Below are 20,110 nucleotides of genomic sequence, written 5' to 3'. Positions count from 1 at the left end.
GGATTTATTACATGCCACAAATTCATTGTCCGCTGTCAAAGGCAGGAACGCTGCACAACTGTCTCTGACTTGCAAGGTGTTCATCATAAACATTCTGAACCACAGCAGTTTGTCTGTAATGGCAAATTAGCATGAAACTACCAAAGACGGCAAAATTACTTCCTGATCCTTTCTTCGTTAGTGGCATGGTACATGTTTTACAGCATTGCATGTTGACTCTTCTTGGTTCATCCAGTCCCACTTAGCGGCACAAGCGGCACAAAACATCGAAGACTGAAACAAACCTGCACACTTGAGACCTTTGCCATGGTATGAGACCTACGGAACAACTCACACCACCATAACAAAACTGCCACTGTGCTCCAACAACATGACGTCGACAGGCACCTATTACACCTTTGGGAGGCTCGCCATTGCCTGCAAAAAAAGGTGGAAAAAGCAAAAACACAATCGCAAGCTCAGGCAGCGGATATCGGCCTTAACAGCCCAGGTGGAAAGTTACGCATCCGAACTAACGCGAAACAATTGGAAGAACCTATGCAATCAAATGTAGGGTACCTTGGGCACCACCAAAGTGTGGGTACTGCTTAGAAATCTCATCGACCCCAATCAAACCAAAGCAGTGAGCAGCAAAACCCTTCAAAAAATATTGAAACAGACACCTGGGAATGATGCGGCCATAATACAACAGCTAAAAGACGCTTACATAGGTACAGGCCCCAAACCAACTTGCATAGATTATCCGCATGCGGAGCCTTCGGAATTAGACAAAGACATCACACAACATGAATTTAGAATGGCACTGCATCGAATAGTACGCAACACCACCCCGGGAGCAGACGGAATACAGTACTGGGTTTTAAAAAACCTCGACGACAGATCGATAAAAGAACTTACAGATTATTTTCAGTACCACTGGCTAGAGGGCACGCTGCCGCAAGAATGGCGGCACGCCGATATTACAATGATGCCAAAACCAGGCAAGCAGCCCTCTCTAAACCAACTGAGACCCATCTCGCTCACATCATGCATAGGAAAGTTATTTGAAAACGTCGTCCTGGCAAGGCTTCAGCCGTACCTAGAAGAGCAAGCCTTATTGCCGCACACAATGTTCGGTTTTCGACTGGGGCTATCCACTCAAGATGTACTACTGCAAATTAAGGAAGAGATAATTGACCATATCAGCACCCAACAATGCAAAGCCATCCTTGCGTTAGACCTGAAAGGCGCTTTGATAACATAGCTCACAACCTCATACTTACCAATCTAGCGGCAACAAAGTGTGGCCGACGACTATACAATTACGTCCGGGCATTTCTGAAAGATCGCACTGCGACTATAGGTATAGGAAATATACATTCGGACTCCATCCCTATTGCGGGAAAAGGTACGCCACAAGTCGTGCCTTGTGCTTTCTTCCGTGCTATTTAACATAGCTATGAGCAGACTACCTGCATACTAGATGCCATACTGGGAATCAGGCATGCGCTTTATGCTGATGATATCACCATCTGGGCCACCAGTGGCTCAGATGGTGAAATACAGGATGCACTACAAGCAGCAGCGGATGTCACCCAGAAATATGCACGAGCAAAGCTGTGTGTTTTAAAGCTCTGTGTTTTGAGCTGTGCACAACTTACGTGCACAGCTCAAAAGTCAGAACTGCTTATAGTAAAAAAACTCCAAAGGAAACATCACCTACCGCCTCACATCACGGTGACTATCGAAGGTGAACCTGTAAATAAGGTTAACAAATTACGCTTACTAGGACACCACGTTCAAGCCAATGCGAAAGCGACATATACCCTGACGCTACTGAAGAAACAAATTAATCAAGTAGTGCACATGATCCGGCGGGTCACGAACCGCCGCCACGACCTAAAGTAATCCGATGTCATGTGCATCATACATGCTTTAATCGTAAGTCGCATTACCTATCACGCGCGTGCCTTACCACCGACTCACCCAAAAACAAACAAACCAGCTAGACACCCTCATACGAACAGCGGTGAAAACGGCGACAGGCCTTCCTATCTACACCTCAACAGCCAGACTATTGGAGCTTGGTTTGTATAACAACATGGCCGAATTAATCGAAGCCAAGAAAGTCGGTCAGATCGAACGACTTAAACGTACATCGACAGGAAGGCTCGTACTCAGACAATTACGTTAACCAACATCAGAGTTTGCCCCACAAGAGCCCCTGTCAATTGCACCAAACATTAAAAAAAAACATTACAGTGGCCCCCATACCTCGAAATATGCACCCCGAACACCATAAAGGCAGTTGCACTGCACGTGCAGTGGCTCTGCACCGAGCATACGGCAACGACCTCGACACCTTCTATACAGACGCGCGTGCTACCCCGACAATACAGCCAAAGTGGTAACAGTGGCTGACTGGAGGGGTGAAGAAGTATTATCAGCCACAATACGCACTGACAACTGCACGAAAGCTGAAGAATGTGCCATAGCCCTCACCATCAGCGCTCAACCCCCAGATAAGATTATATATATTCTTACAGATTCCCAGCAAGCATGTCGAAACTATGCACAAGGACGGATTTCATCGATCGCTCATAAAATGCTACACAAGAAGCAAAATGTTCCACTAGTTCACCTAGTCTGGACACCTGGGCATGCGTCTCTCCCTGGCAATGAGCGCGTTCATGTGACAGCCCGAGGCCTAACCCTCCAGGCACCGGTGGAAGGCCAGTCCAACCCAGACAAGGTGGAAACGATACCGCTTACATACACCCATATACTACAACACCACAGACTATCCCGTAGAACATTCCCTCCACCACACATGAAGCTTAACCGTGCAGATGCAGCCGCTTGGTGCCAGCTTCAAACTAATACGTTCCCCAGCCTTGCTCTCCGCCACACTTTTTACCCTAGCCAGTACCCCGACAAATGTACTTTCGGTGGTGGACATCCAAACCTCTACCATTCTACGTGGGAATGCCCCAAACCACCCAGCTTACCTAGAATACCCAACGCCTCCCCATCCCAGTGGGAAGCCGCTCTTTCCAGCACATCCTTCGACGACCAGCCATACCTGATAGCAGCAGCAATGGGGCCCTGGACTGAGGGCTCCACCCTCTGGGACTTCGTTACAAAACACCAAATAGTTTTCTACTACTACTACTCTACAGCAAAAATACCATGCCACTTCCTTCATGCTTTTCTCTTAGTGTGTGGACTGGTTAGGCCTCTCCTCAGTTTTTTCCTTCCTTCATGTTATCATGAATGATGCTATCGTGAATGGCGGTTAGGCAGTATGTTCACCGCGTGCTCTCAGAAGGCAGTTCTGAGAGCATGGGGTGAACACACTGTCATATGTGGCAGTAAGAGTAAACGCAAGGGCTATAAAGGTACATATATACACAGTGTCCCAGCATTACTGTCTTACCTGTACGGTTTCCGCCGATGACTATGGTTCTGCCGCTTTGTTTCAATTGTACGCTAGCGCTGCTTTTAGTATTTTGCGTCGCACATTTGCAGTGATTCACGCTCACCATTATCCAATGGTTGTTAGAATTAACGAGTTTCATACCGTTAAATAACGCATATGCCGGCCGGGACCAGAGGATCAGTGTGAATTCTTAATTTTTCAGAAATTAACGAGGGTCTAAGTAACGAGATTTTACTGTAATTTCTTGCCACACTTGCATTACACGTTAAAGTTCTTTAGCATGGTCCTCCCAAGATATGCTTTGTTTCATCTTGAGTTGTCTGTTATTTCCAATACAACACACTGCTGAAACAGGGCTCCAAATTGTCACTATTGTGAAATTATTACGGTGCTGTTTGGTCCCGCTTACCTTCAGGATGATGCTCTGTTGCCTACAGTGCCTGTCCAACATGGTACAAAGCATGCCTCCTTTGATAGGCAATGTTGCCCACAAGTGACACATTTGCAATATTTTACATCTGCCAGTTTTACACCATTGAAGTAAATAAAATAAAAAGACAGCAAGACCATGGAATGCAGGTGTAGTGTTATGAATTTTCCTTTGTGGTGCACACCTATTTAGTATTTCACAAGAATCATATTATTTTTTAACATGTGGAGAGAAATTGAAGTGCCATCTTCTATTATTTAGAGGAGTGGCTATTCCTCCCTACAAGCTTCTGTGATTTCAGTATTCTGTTGGTTGTTGTCTTTGGATATTGACTTTGCACAGGTTTCCCAGTCACGCATACATGCTACTATATGGCAGGCTGGTTAGTGAAATATATGTATGTTTCTTTTGAAGAAATTCAGCTCTCTACAGCACAAATGTGTGCCGACTTCTTGGAGGCAAAAGGAACTCTCCACTTCCATAGTGAATTTTTCAGGTTATCAGATAATCAGTCTACATCATTTTCTTATTGTGGAGAATGTCATGACACCCTTGCCTTTTTACAATTGGTTTTTGTGAGCTCTCCTCACAGGTTCTAAAAACTCGTCAATGCTTGAGCTGATGAAAATATTGTAATTTCGACGGAGGTGTTTAAACAAGTCTAATGCACATCTTCTCTGAACGGAAATATGTTGATGCAGCAAGCTTTTTATGTCTTTTTGTCTTTCGTTTTGGTAATTTCGGAGTTAGACAGTTGGTTCACTTTTGTCAGGTCATGTGAATTCTAAACTTATAAATTTTTCTATGTAATTTGGTCGGAAGCTTTGACAATGTGTGTTATTTAACAGAGCCAGGATGGTTAATGTATACATAGTAATATTGAAGAAGGCCTAGCCTTAGCATTATCTGTTAAATGTGCAGGGTGTCTGAATTCATGTTCGTGAAATGCCAGAGAGTTGTAGTGGCCAACTTTCTTGAAGTCTGTTTTTATCTGTATGAAGGGCATGTATGGTGGAGGCCTCTGAACAAGGTCATGATTGTGAGATTTGAATCGGCATATTCAAAAAATATTAGGAGCACTGCTTGATGTCTATGAGCAGCCCTTGCAGAGTCCTACCTCACAGACAGGAGCTGTGGTGCGAAGCTGACTGCCTTAATTGGGCAGTTTTCTCTGATGAAACTGGTGGCCGATTAAGGGAGGTTAGCAGCTGAGGAGTAGCACAAGTACGAAGCCACTGCCACCAGGAGAGTACAGTCTGCCCCCTCAAAAGTTGACATTTAGTTTTCACGCAGTCAGTGGTCTCAAAAGGGAATATGCTTTGTATCATGCTGGTCAGGTGTGGTCTCTTAGCAATGAGTTACAACTTGAGTTGACTCAATGGCTGGAGGCCACCTGTCAGATATGGATGCATTATAGGTCATGTGATGCATAAAGCACATAGTCGGAATGTGTGCCAAGGGAAAGGAAATGCAGTTGAGGACAGCAGGCAGTGTTGCATGTGTCAGGTAATACGATGAGAGCGAGAGATTTGCAGGCATAGAATGGAGCCAGCTGACGCAAGACAGTAGAGATAGGTCGCTCAGGAGCAAGCCGGATCTTGTGAGCGGCTCTTTTGAAAGAGCAAGTGAGCCGTGGTTCAGTAAAAGTGAGCGGCGGTTCGTATGGAGAAAGGGAGCTGGTTCTATCGCATTCAGTGAGCCGTGCCGATGCGTTCCGTCAGAGCCGGGTCTCCTGCTGGGTGCGACTTCCGCGCCATCTATTAGTGGTACGAGAAAGCAACTGCCCTTCCTTTCAAGAGTCGCCTTCACCCCCTCACCTTCGGCTGTCTATTGAGCCGCTCTTTTTGAAGAACGAATGAGTCGCAGTTCTTGTGAGCGGCGGTTCTTTCAGAGAGGAAGCCGGTTCTCTCTTGTTCAGTGAGTCGTGAGAACCGTTCCTAGAGAGCGCTCAGGAGAGAGCCGGATATTTTGAGCCGCCCTTTTGAAGAGCGAGGGAGCCTTGGTTCAGTAAGTGAGCGGTGGTTCTTTCGGAGAGAGGAAGGCGGCTCTCTCTTGTTCAGTGAGCCGTGAGGAACCGTTCCTAGAGAGCGCTCAAGAGCGAGCCGGATCTTTTGAGCCGCTCTTTTGAAGAGTGAGTGAGCCGTGGTTCGGCGAGCGGCGGTTCTTTCGGAGACAGGAAGCTGGTTCTCTCTCGTTAAATGAGCCGTGCCGAACCGTTCAATCAGAGCCATGTCTTCAGCTGGGTTTTGAGGTTTCGATTTCTGACTGACGAATGGTGGCCGGTGTGGGCAGACTCCCGCTACTGGTACTTGCTCGCAGTGTGTGGTGTGCGCAGAAGTCCCTTTGGTTTATTGTGCGTCCTATGGCGTGGCACCTGATGCCATTGAGGGGAGAAGTAAAGAAGCCTTAATTGGCAAAGGATGGTAACATTCGTTGCTAGCTGCTGTTCCAACGATGTCTCACGACTCGCACTGATCGCACATCGTGCGCTGGTGCAATAACACTTCGAAGATGGTCTTCCGTGTCTTTAAAGACAACAGGTGAAAGTACAGTTTATTGTCCTGGTCTTCATTTGTGCTACAGTGTAGACCGCTTATAACGTAAGTCGTCGGAGTCGTGAATATCTGCACTATAAGCGGTACCGCACTATAACCAAAACAACCATTTTCAAGCACTGCACGTATGCAAAACATGTAGACCAAGCATGTAGACACGCTTTGTACTATCGCGCGCACATCGCGATTACGTTTTCGCCAGTGAGCTGGCGAAAACATAATCACGATGTAGCCGGTGCTCTTCAAGCTCGACAGTTTTGCACCGAGTCAAAACGAAACAACTGTTTGCCGCAACCGCTGCGGAAAAAACTGTGACTGCTATTGACGCGATTATGAAAGGCGACTTTGCGGTGCTGAAGGCACGCGCCCGACGCACGCACCAAGTCTGGACAAATTAAATATCATTCGCTGCAACAACTGCAGTCGAAACCGCGGTCTCTATCTATGCGATCATCGATGGTGACTACGCAGTTCTTTAGGCACACGGCCGACGCGCGTACCGAGTAAAAATGAAACTACTGTTCGTCGCAACCGCTGCGGAGAAAACCGTGGCCGCTATTGACGCGATCATGGATGACGACTACGCAGTTACGAAAGCCCGCGGCCAACGCGGTGTTATGCGCGGTGGTAAACGCAAGAATACAGGCTTTAAAGACACAAATAGGCTCGAAGCGTTCCGCGGTTGCTGTCATTCACGTACGATTTCAACTGATGGCTGTGGCGATGCGGACTCCGCCGCTTCGTTTCAGTTGGACGCTAGCGCCGTTCTTGCTCTTTTGCGTCGCACATTTGCGGCGCTCCTCGCTCACCGAGCTCCGAAAGTAGTCCGAACTAACCGATGTGCGGCCAAATAAGTCCGAATTAATGAGAGTTTGATTGCATTCAATAATGCATACGCCGGCCGGCAGCACGCACCTTGTTGAGAAGCGTGCTTGCTGCCGCCCTTGTCGGCGAGATTTTCCCGCGGAAGCCGCATTATAACTGGTATTGCACTGTAAGTGGTATGCGTATACATGGAGTGCTATGGGAAAATTAACGGGAGTCTGAAAAGACCATACTATATCCGGTCCTGCACTATAAGCGGTTACGTTATAAGTGGTCTATACTGTAGTTAGTGTAGTCATGAAAATGTCGCCCATGGCATCCACTTCTGTGCATTTTCTGGGCGTGTATCATTAGCACGTCATTAAAAAGAGGCCAATGATCTGTTGTGTTGTAATAGAACTTCATTTCTTCTTTTTTTCTTTTTGTCCTGGCGCATGATGGCATGATCGCCAGTGTCGTGCGTGCACTCAAGAGAAAAAACAAACAAAAAAACTAAAAAAAAACGAAAGGTACGTGCGGCAGTTTTGTGGATCTTTCGTATAATTTTTGTATTGTACTTCAAGAAATGATTTCTACATTCATTTTGCGTGTTGTTACAGCTCACTCATATTATAGTGAATATACATATGTTAGAAGTTTGAAGTTTATTTGTAGCGCAAGAGCGAAAAAAGCATACATCTTAGGTAGTACATTAGGAGGTCCCAAAGTAGAACTGTCCGGGGGACCTCCTCTTTTACAATGGATACGATATAATCACATTAACAGCAGCAGGATGCATCCAACAAGTGATAACAACTTTACACAAATCAGAGTGTTATATAAAAACAAAATAACAAGATAATAGTATAAAAATAAGTATCATAAAAAGGTTATTTCATTATGATAAGCTAACAAAGGCATAGAAACAGATTATGAAGGTAGTTTAACTTGTGAATTTAAAGCAATAGAACACGAACGTAATTATTTCAAATCAATATGAACAATAAGAGTGAAGAAAGTTATACATAGTAGAAATTCCCACACAAATACTAGAAAACACATGTCCGCAGAAAAGACAAAGACGAAAAGGAAAATCGGCAAGAAAAAAAAAGACAAAAAAAAATCACAGAGAAAGCAGCTCTTCTAACAATTTTATTTTAAATTTTCATTTAAAGCAGTAGAAATAAGAGGTAATCTTAATGTCTGCAGTAATTGCATTCCAAACACTTATACCAGCGAATCTGAGGGTAAACTTTCCATAATTTGATGTTATTTTCGGTAAAAGGAGGTTATTCTGTTCAGAAAACCTTGTGTTCTATGAATTAACGATGTGACATAAAGAAAGATTCACATGTGTGATTTATTGAATAAAGTTGAAAGGTAATGTACAATCATTTTGTGTTCTTATTCTGACGAAAGTTAATTTTAAAGTACCACAAAAACAGACAAGCTTCTGTAATGATGATGAAGTTACATTTTTTTTTTTCTGAAAAAAGTATGTCGCATTCTGCCTGTTACAGTATCATAAGCATTTTATCCCCAATATTAGAAAAGAAAGTCATTACAACTAAAAATTCACGCTTTTAATAGATGTAAAAAATATTCTCTAAACATAGCGAGAATACCAATAACACAGTTATGCAATTTGCATATATCGTTTTTTTCAAAGCCAGATAACTATAGACTATGCATAACACAGGTTACACATTTAAGTGAACCGGTGAGCCGTTCAAATAAACCGGTTCATTTCAGTGAGCTCAGCCATGCCGAGCCGCTCACTGAAGTGAGCCGTGTTGCCCATCTCTGCAAGGCAGGGGACGTGCTGTGGTGGACATAAAACAGACCTGTGCACTCCAGCCTTCAGTGTTGCATGTGTACTGCGCGAGTGAAAAGACCAAGCTGTGAGAACAGTGCTTTGTGTCACAAGTGTTACATTTTCTGAATGATTGCTGTGTGTCTGTGCCGAGTGATATTTGTGCAACGTTTCTTAATATTTTATTTCTATTTTTTACAGCACACCTTTTTGTCACACACAGCCGAAAAAAAAGTCGCAGTTTCGCCTGAAAGGCGAAGCATCAATTGCGATAGCAAATTAGTAGACAGCTATACGAAGTAATGATATTAGTTTTATCGGGTGTATAAACATGCAAACATTTGCTTACGAACTAAATAAACAAGCACGGTGTCACGCGTGCACAGGTAAACGTGAACAAATCTCACTGACCACGGAAACTTGCTGTCAATATGCTGGAGTGAGGAAGCACGGCAGCAGCACTGAGCGAATTGACCTTCGTGCTGTCTCGCACTTCAACACGAACTAAACGTCGAAAGCACAGTGCATAGGAAGCTACGGGCACTTGGCGTGGCGCACTTTGCCCATGTTGCAGATCGCTTTCAAGATACAGCGCCCGCACTACTGCGCCGTAAGCAGCAGCCGCCGGAGTAGACCCCCCCTTCCGCCTCCCCTCCGTGTCTCGCACGTGACAGAAGATGGCGCGCTTCCGCCCCACATTCCGCCCTCACGCACGCAATATTTAGCTACGATTGTCAGCTGACCCTCACAAGCTTTCACTCGCACATTCAGCGTACGGCGCGTGGCGACGATGTTATCGTGTTTGAACTTTATGAACATCACGGTGATGACGACTGCGATGGCATAAAGGCACTTGGAGTGTCAATATAATTGCTATCGCAATAAAACAGAGAATGTGCTGTCCATTATTTTTTCACCTGTCCATGTCAAACAGTTGTGCTCGAAAAGATGTATCAGTACCAACTCGTCCAGTTTCCAATCCTAATATGATTTATCATTGTCAGGTCTTTGTTATAACCACAGGGGTATAATGTTATTGTTATTTTTTTTATGAATGACCAAGTTGCTTCGCACATACACTGGGCACAACTTGGCTAGCTTATGCAATGACACGTGGCCATAACAGCAGCAGTAAAGGGGCATATCCACTCCCTATTGTCATGCTGCTCGTATATCTGCAAACACGTGCCATCAACTAGCCTTGTTGGTAGGAGCCAAGGTTCATGGCATGACGCCTCATTGCATACAGTCGTGCCACATTGTAACGAAGTTGCATCTTACACTAAACTACCTTTATACTATTCTATATTAGTTTAATGCATACTCATTGAGACCGAGGGGGGGGGGGCAGAAAATATGGTTAGGTCTATACAAAAGAAATACAAGCAAGATGCCTCTGATGGCAAGCAAAGTTTCTACCACTTTTGATGGCCTGCCAGCAGCTTGCCATTGCCAATACGTGACATATTAATTGTGATAAATTACAAACTTTGTACTGCCATTAATGTTCAACCGTGAATTTGGTGTACTTATAAACGTTTCGCTACCTTTCTTTTTTATGGTGCAGCTGCAAGCTTTCTTGGATGGCATGAAGGAAGGTGGCATCCTGCTCACAGAATCATGGAGTCCTCACTGACTGCATCACGAAATTGTCTTCATTAGAATGTTGCACACTGTCGATGTCTTGCAATGACCGTGCAGTTAGTTTTATAATGGTACAGTGGTGAAAATCCCGTGCTTACTAGTGCCAGCAGTTTGCAAGCTTGATTCATATACTGGCACTATTTGTCAGGGGAAAACACTGCTTTAGATGCAAATAAAAAATTGCATTTCATTAAAAGTTGTTGAGCGAGAATTTTTGAAAGCTTGCACTCTTCACCAATGAATAATGTGTAAAAAAAACACCCAAGGTGAAAAACGACAAAACAATCTTATGCAAACAACGACTGGCAACTGGCACTTATCTAATATGCTCTACAAATGTGCAGGCAACACTGTTCATATAAATCTGATCCCATGCTGCAAATGCAGCAATGTGTCACATGGGCAGGACATACCGGTATTTACTTGGACAGCACAATAAGGGGGACAGGAAGGGAACAAGAGACTCCCAGTGCTGACTTCAAGCTTCTTTAGTACTATTCTGAAGGAACTCGCATAGTATGTTTGAAGAACAACCACCTGCACCTCCATCGCCAACGTCATTAATATTTCTGTATTTAAAGCTGCCATCGACAACTATTATGTCTTCGGGCACTGAAGGCATTGGAATAAACATACTGGGTGTTGCTGCGAAGACTGCCAAAAAATTTTGTCACCTGTGCAGTCACCTGTGCATATAGCACAAATTTAGTCCTTGAGATGGATTACTCAAAGAGGTATACATATTTGCATGAGAAATCAAATACATAATTGACTAATTACTAGAACTTAATAAGACTGCACATTTTTAGATTTAGTTTTTAGACTGCACATTAAGCTTACGGCACATATTGCAATTACAAATTGTAGCCGGTGAGACTGCAAGGTATATCTGTGGTGGGGGGAGTTTTGCCAATCGTGGTGCTTTGGTGCACAATCCTTTGTCTTGCTAGATGGCATAGGGTTACTGCATATGCCCCGACGACCGCAGTTCGAGCTGGGCATGGCTCCTACACGGGTCTGCCTGTACAGACTCCTGTACCTCGAATAAAACCCGTTAACTAGTACTACGGCACAACTCTGTCACACATTGTGTCAGGAGTTTGAGGAACGTCACCTTATGTCACCAGGTGAGTTCTCATCATAACAGCAGCCATGACCGAGCCGGGAACTCAGTCATCAGATCAGCATATTAAACTCAAGCCCCCTCAAGCCTTCAGCTTCTTAGCCAAGCAACGCCTGGAAGTGAAAATGGGATTGTTTTCGAACGGCCAGTCATCTTGATCAGCAACCAGAAACTGAATGGGTGAAAAGCCTGAAGACATCCTCACAGCATTTTGTATGCCAGCCATAGGCAGTAAGTTTTCATTTTTCCGGGGGGGGGGGGGGGGGGGGGGGGCTGGGGCCTTTCGGAAAGGTGGTCAGGCCCCAGCCCCCTTTCCGAACCTCACCCGTGTATGCATATATATATATATATATATGCATACATGGGTGAGGTTCGGAAAGGTGGTCAGGCCCCAGCCCCCCCCCCCCCCCCCCGGAAAAATGAAAACTTACCGCCTATGGCTAACATGGCTATATATATGGCTATATATGGCCATATGGCTATATATATATATATATAGTGGTGGTGCTGGCTAACACTCCTAGGATGAGTTCTAGTAAAAACATAAATACCCCAGAAAGTGGATGGGAAAATGGCTCCGCGGTAGCTCAATGGTGAGAGCATCGCACGCGTAATGCTAAGACGTGGGTTCGTTCCCCACCTGCGGACAGTTCTTTTTTCATCCACTTTAATTTCTGTTAATTTATAATTTTCTTTATTTGAATTAGTACAAGTGATTTCCCCTATGTTGTCCTTGGTGTCATTGTTGGCTTCTTATGATATATAAATATATGCATATATATATATTGTTGCGTCCAAGCGCGTAAAAGGGACGTGCCGATCAAAAGGAAGAAGGAAGAGAAAAACGATGACTGTGCAGCGGCCATTCCTGCTGTTTGTAGCCTGCTGTTCCTGCTCTCGCACGCCTAAATAAACTCCTTTCCCCCGTGCTTGTAACAAATTGGTGGACGGTGCTGGGTACACCTCGTAACCACGTAGCTACTACGCTGCTACAACTTCGCCGAAGCCGTCGACTTGCCGGACTTCCGCCACCCTCACCTGACATGCCTGAATGAGCCTGCCAGATTCCCGACGTCTCTGACGCGGCTTCAAGGCCAGCACCTGGCGTTCCGTGCCAATACTACCGGGTGCCGCTCACTTTCGGAGGAAAAGCCGGAGAAGATGTCGACGAGTGGCTCACGAACTACCGAAGGGTGGGCCGGTCTAATGGTTGGAACTCAACTGCACAGTTGTGCAATGTTGTGTTTTCCCTTACCGACACAGCGCTCGTCTGGTAAGAGAATCACGAAGACACGCTCACTTCATGGGAGCGTTTCGTCGAGAAACTGGGAACGTGTTTTGGAGACTCTAGTGCAAAAAGAAACGCGCTGAACAGACGCAAAGGGCTCAGGTTCCCGGCGAAACCTGCACGACTTATAGAAGTGCTAAAACTGTGTAAGATAGTCAACTCTCAGACGTCTGAAGAGGGCAAAGTTGGACATTTGTTGAAAGGAGCAGCCGAAGACGTCTACAATTTTTTGATCGGCAAAGAGCTTGGATTTCGTGTCTGACGTCATTCACCACTGCAGGACCTTTGAGACGCTGAAGATGCGACGGATAATACCGAAGTTTGGTCGCCTGGCTAATGTCACAACGGTGGCAAGTGTAGAGCCGAGCTCGTGTGTTGACCTTCCATCAACAATACGGCAGATTGTTCGCGAAGAGTTGCTCCATCGGGAAGAGATGTAACGTCGCACACCCGGCATCACTGGTGCGTAGTCACCACACGAGATGAGAAACACGGCGACCATTGAGTATAGGTCTACCTCACAAACGAAGGGACCATGAGCTATCAAGATCATGACTACGAACAACGCCCTCGCCGCACGCACGTCTCCCGGCAGCCAATGCCTATATAGCCATGATGAATGTGACCCACCTGCTGGCTATGCAGTCGACAGCAACACTACATGGAGGAACATCGAAATTTGCGGCCTCTGCCGGTGTGTTACCAATGCGGTGTCGCGGGCCACATAGCGAGGTTTTGCAATCATTGCCCAACAACGTGGAATGGTCGATCCAGGTTTTCAACAAGGACCACACTTCCTGTGAGGACAACTCAACGGCCGTACACCACTTGGTCAGCTGGCGCTCCTCCCGGCAACGATTACTAGCAGAGAAGCTTTCAAAGCCGCTTGCCAGCATCTGACAGGAGCTTGACGCCACCACCTTCCTCTCGTACACCTCGTTTACGTCAATCTCCATCACCAGTGCGCCGCTCCATCTCGTCTTCGCAACCGGAAAACTAGCCAGCGCGGCCGATGGGGGTGAGGTCGCTCGACATGTGCTATCGACAGAAATGCCCCCTGCAGTTGCTATGATTAAGAACAAAGTGTATGTACTTGTTGATGGTGTTTCTACAATGGATTTAGTGGATACCGGAGCAACTGAATCCGTAATGAGTCGGTTTTAATGGTCGGTTGGGGCGCAAAGTTGTATTTCGGTGGGACCAGGCTGCAACGTTTTGTGGAGTGAGCGGCGAGTCGTTGCGTCCTGTTTGTGTGTGCACTGCTGAAGTATCTTTCCTTGGCTGGTGGAGTTTTCGCGACGTAATTTGTAGTTATTCCCCGATCGACGCATGAAGTGATTTTGGACATCGACTTTTTGCGACAGTGTGGTTCGACCGTCTATTGTCGCACGGGGGAAGTTTTCGTCGATGGCCATGTTTCATCCGGGCTCTTAGAGAAGACTTGCAGTCAAGGTGAACTTTGTGTATCTGCAGATATGTTGTGCCTGCGTCCACCTCTGTGTGCGTGCCGGTTGTATGTCGTGGTGAAGTTCCAGACAGTTTCGATGCCTCCCTAGAGCTAATGCAGGGGCGTAGCCAGAAATTTTTTTCGGGGGGGGGGGGGGGGGTGGCAAGCTTCTGCTTTCCTCTACTTCACGTGATCGATAATAAATATCGGTAGTTTAAGCAGACTTTATACATGTATATCAAAGACATGGGACCGCCCCCCCCCCCCTCGCGTGTGCTTGTGCAGAAATTAAGTAAAAAGTAAAGTAAGCTCAGTAAAGCCAGTAAGTACGACAGGTACAGTGGGTGTTTGGAGCAACGGTCTCTCATCGCGCCACTGAATGGACCAGTCTTCGAAAACGCATCATTGAGACGACCCGTGCGGAGAAGACATCATTAATTGTTAATATCCGTTAAGCGTAGATGGCGTCGACCTCGTCGGGGCGAAGTGCGTTTCACAAGTTAAGGACGGCTATACGCGTGGAAATGCACGTGTGACCAGGCTATACCTACTCCCATAGCAATAGCTTGTTCGCTGCGTCTTTGCGCTAGAAAACTTAAATACATGCAAAAACGCGCAAGGCTTTTCTTTTTCTTCGAAGCTTTCGTCGCCCTGCTCCCTCATACGAGAGGGTTGCATTTCCTGCGGCAAGTGCATGGGCCGCTGTGTCTTCCGCTGTCTGCGAGCGTGCAGCCATCATTTGCCTTTACGTCAACAGATTCAGAATTGTACAGAATATTTCACCGCACAGCATAGATATGGCATGTGTACGTATTTTAAGTAGTGCGTGCAACTCATTTCTGCTTCACTTACGCCAGTGCAAACAGGAAGCGGCCTTGTACCTCACAGAATCTCGACTGATTGATGTACTAAGTGATGCAGGAATGAACTCCGGTCTTGTTCAGTGCATAGTGCACATAATCAATTTCTCAGGACGCGTGAACTCCGACGAGAACTGTCAGTGCCTGCAACAAGAGTTTACTTACGCTGTACTGCGCACAGCAGTAATTCGTGCATGCTTGTCGGCTGTCTGTTTCGTGCATTCTGTTGCGAGTCGGTGGAATTTCACTGCTGTCATCAACCCCTTCGTGTGTACATTGCTGGTTTGGGATTCCACAACAAAACAGCAACTACCAGCCTTCCGTAATTGCTGGTTTGGGATTCAACAACACAACACCCAGTGAACCACAAATATCCATTGGATGTACCACAAAAGGCCAAATATCCAAGACATTTAACGATGTCCAGTTTACATCTATAGTATGTTCGACTAGTACTTGGCAGTCAAGGGTCATCCAGAGGACGTCGAATGTCCTTATGATTTGGACATCTCTTGCACATTCAAAGCTCTCGTGCATTGATCGTACATAGTGCGTTATGAGTAGATGCACGGACTATGCCGTAGAAATACAAGCAAATTGTCTCTAATGCCTAACAATGGGAAGCTAGGAGAGCAAAAGCATTAAATTAATTATTTTGCAATTTAGCACGACCTTTGCACGCACTGTTGGAGGTCTAGTAACGTTGCTGCCGGACACCGCGCGCAAAAGCCAATACTTTCGCCATTTTTTCGCTATGCTTTCGGTCTCGGTTACGTCATTTTCTTTCTCATACAAAGATGCTTTATTTTTCAGTTATATCTATTAGTACATTGTTAAAAATACGTAACCTTTAACTTGCTGATGTATTACGACAGTTTATAAAAAAAAAAAAAAAAACGCTTGAACTCGCAATAACTTTGACTTCGCATCGCCACTGATATCAATTCAGCAACACGCGCCTCGATGCAAGATTGCAGCAATGTTCCGGGCGCGAGCAGCGTGTGCTTCATTTGTGCCTTTTCGACTTTTGTGCGGTTGACCATGGTCCAAGTGCCTATATACTAGGCAGAACTGTACAGTCAGCTGTGCTTCTGACTGCTATTTGTGGTACGTTTGTTCGCCTTGCGGAGCGCTTACGGGAATGTTCTGCAGGCAATGTTTTGATGGTTAATTTTGGCACATGTTTGTATCGCTTGGTTTCCGGCGTTCCTCTTCAAGTGTCAGGGATATTTCTCATTTGCAATGCCTATCTCTAAGTCTCTGGCAGCATTATGTTATTGGCACTTTTGTGATCTGAGAAGCTGCCTGACCAAGTTGCCTATCAAGATGAACATTCCATCTCTGGGTTCTGCTTGCGTGGAATTTATTTTACCATATATTTTTCAATGCAGCTAGAAAGTACTGGCTTTCTATCTTGAATCCGGTGGCCCCAGAAGCAGGTGCTGGGAAGCAGGCCATGCACTTTTGGTCATTAATTAGTATGTGATATTACCTCCTACTAATCAGTTTTATTGTTTTTAATTATAATCGTGGCACTTCGCCTACTAGTCATTTTCCGAGTGTTAACACCATTTTCTCGTCACTTTTGTTTTAGTGAAGTTTAATTTTCAAGAATCTGTTTTTATTTATTTTTTAGATCCACGTTTAACCTGTTTGTATACAGCGAGAACTTGTAATGAATATTTTCATACATGTGCCTGGCGGGGGGCTGATCATTTTTGTAATAAAGCTGTATGAGTTGTATAAATAAAAGGTAACATTGGTATGACATTGAGTTTCCCTGGTGTGCTTTACCTAGTGCTTACTGAACTCACTATTTTTCATTTAGCCATTGCAGGATTTGTAATGATGCATAATGATCAAAATGCAGATTTACAATTTTGTTAGCACAGTTTGCGCATTTTGATGAGCGCTAGAACTATATATAAAAGTTGACAGTCACTTTAGTGAACACTGAAGAGGATGAAGGCAGAAGCCTGCGCACTCACGAAGCATTAAATTATTTGTCATTCTCATTTGCATGCGTTGTTACTTCTATTGTTTTCTCCTACCAAAGTTGTGGGCTCGAGTGCCTTAATTACCTGTGCCTTAATTAACTTTGTCATAATTAACACCAATGGTTGCGGGCTCTACTCCCACCAAAGGTCGAGAGTTTGAGTGCCTTAATTGTATCTTAATTAACTTTGTCTTAATTAACACCAAAAGTCGTGGGTTCGACTTCCACCAAAGGTCGAGAGTTCGAGTGCCTTAATTAACTCTGCCGTAATTAACTTGCCTTAAGTAACTTCGCTCTAATGAACACCCAAGGTAGGGGGTTCGACTCTCTACCTTCAACATGTTGATTACAATCCAACTTGGAGATAACTTGGGGATGTGGCCGGTTCGCCCATATCTCCAAGTGGTTTCGACTCCCTACAAAGGCCGTGGGTTAGAGTGCCGCAATTGTCTCTATCTTAATGAACTGTGCCTTAATTCGCTTCAACCTAATTAACACCAAAGGTCGAAGGTTCAATCCCCAATTTTGGTGCCATTGAATTTTGGTGCTGCAACGCTGGACATCGATTTTTCGACCATTGAACCATCTAAGGATTTCACCTTAATAAGTGTTGCAATTTATATTTTCACATTTACACGTTAACAAAACATTTCAAACAAAGTCACTAGCTACATGCCGACAATGTGGGTAACTGTGCCATTAGTGTGCCTCAGCAGATGTACCATCGAGGACAAATTAAATGCGAACAGCGGAGCGTGTGGCCGAAGCATAACTAAAGGTGTATGGTGTATGTCGTCGGCCAGTCGTTGTGCACGTGCGTGGAGATGTAGTTCTCGAGGAAGAGTGCAGCGCTGCTCGCCCTATTGCGATAAACGTCATCCGTACTTTGTCCGAAAGTTGTTTTCTCATCTCTCCGCGGCAGTGCCATACTCACCTGGCAGTACAGTGTTATGGTGACTAGCACCATTGCTACATCTGTAGTGTGATATAGCTGGCATTCACCCAGCTTGCTAACGTGCATTGCTTTGCTTTTGTTACCACCATCAAAGCTGCCAGTGTCTAATCGTAATTTGAATGGCACGAAAAATGTATTGCATTGGATGCGCAACAACAGTGCTAGCCACCTTAAAAGTAATCACAGATAGGAATGGCACTGCAATGGCGGGGTGAGAATACAAGCTTCAAACAAAATACAGGTGACGTAATACGCACTAGGACAATCAGCCCCGCACTCCGCATCGAAACCACATGCATGAGTAAAATCATCGCTGGCCGACGCCGCACACTGTGCTTTTAGTTACGCTTTGGCCACACACTCTGCTGTTCGCATTCCATTTGTATTCAATAGTACATCTGCTGTGGCACTCGCAGGTATGCAGCTCATTATAGCGTCAGCAGGAAATATCCACTAGATGTTCTATGGACCTCCTGCATCCCCAAAAAGGACATCTATTAGAGGTTACTTATGTCCAGCTGTGACATCCTTTCAACGTTACAGCAACGTGATCTGGATGGGACTTAGATTATCCATGGTACGTATTTGTAATGTTGTTTGGAGAAATATAGATATCTATAGGATGTGTGCAATGTCTCAAACATGATGTTCTATGGACATCTATGGTGCATTAATGGTTCACTGGGCAGTAATTACCAGCCTTCCGTAGGGGCGCAATCTCAAACAAGAGACGTTTCTCGCGCAGACTACGTTCGCACTTGAGAAGCGGCAAGCGGGCGGAAAGGCCAAAGCGGCCGGAAAATTTTTTCCGCGCCTGTCGAAGTTGTTCACATTTGTTTTGCTACCGTCGCGGCCACCGCTGCCGTTTTCGTCCAGATCCATCTCGTCTGCGTACGTTTGTCGGCGTGGTCGCGCTCATTATCGCATTATTTCAAGTGGTATGTTCATTCTTTGACCCACATACCGTCATCAAAAGTGATCATTTTACGCAACTGCGCGTGTCATCTGCGACCTTCGGTAAATTCCTCGTTGGCGTTCCGTAATTCTCCTCACACGGGCGCGGTAGCGCTGAGTCACAGGTTGGTGCCTAGGCATGATAATATTTCTTTAATAGCTTTTATTTACAAGTTGTATTAACATTTCATCATTTCGTATGGTCGGCGCCTCCAGGACACCAAAGGGGCAACGGGAACACCACAGCTAAAACCCGGGCTGGCCCTTGTGTTGGGGCTCACCAAAGCCTGCGCGTCCTACGTGAGACCTACGCTCCCAATCTATCGTCGCGACGAGAAAAGCACCCCGCGACTTCTGCAACATACTGTACACGTGCGAGGAGAATTATGGAGCGCCAACGAGGAATCTGCCTAACTATTGTCTGCCGTGGAAGTGGAAGAAGAAATGGCTTTTATACTTCTACCTACTTGTTTTCTAGAAATGGACAATGAATAAATGGAAGACGCGGACACCTCGGAAACGGCGGTGGTGGGTTCGCCTGGCTTTGCAAAAGCGCGAGAAGTTGGGTCACGCCAAGGCTTCGTTGCCGCACCTCCGGTCGCGCGACGTTGAATACTATCGCAAGTATTGCTGACAGTACGTTTTAGTGCCACTCTTGTCGTAGAGCAAGGGCTGGTTCTTGATTGCGTCGATCAGCATTACAGCCTACACTTATGGTGCCATGTTCAATTTTACGACCGGTTGTTTACATGCTAGTGTAGCTTCCAGTGAAGCAGAACGACTTTCCGCCGCGTTTCCGCTTCGCCATGGCGAAAAAATCGGC

At 45.5% G+C, this 20,110-nt stretch overlaps 1 protein-coding gene across 1 annotated transcript in view; it reads left to right on the top strand.

Annotated features, from left to right (window-relative positions):
• LOC119445365 (39S ribosomal protein L18, mitochondrial) overlaps positions 1 to 10,860 on the top strand; it is a 47,758-nt gene extending 36,898 nt beyond the window's left edge. Inside the window, exon 3 of the mRNA XM_037709672.2 lies at positions 10,588 to 10,860. Within this exon, the coding sequence (XP_037565600.1) occupies positions 10,588 to 10,656 (69 nt within the window). The 3' untranslated portion in view covers positions 10,657 to 10,860. The remainder of the gene's footprint in view (positions 1 to 10,587) is intronic.
• The last annotated feature ends 9,250 nt before the right edge of the window (positions 10,861 to 20,110 follow it).

The sequence above is a fragment of the Dermacentor silvarum genome, chromosome 3, assembly GCF_013339745.2.
Source record: "Dermacentor silvarum isolate Dsil-2018 chromosome 3, BIME_Dsil_1.4, whole genome shotgun sequence".
NCBI lineage: Eukaryota > Metazoa > Arthropoda > Arachnida > Ixodida > Ixodidae > Dermacentor > Dermacentor silvarum.
The sequence above is the reverse complement of the archived record's forward strand: the minus strand, read 5'-3'. Positions and strand labels throughout refer to the sequence as shown.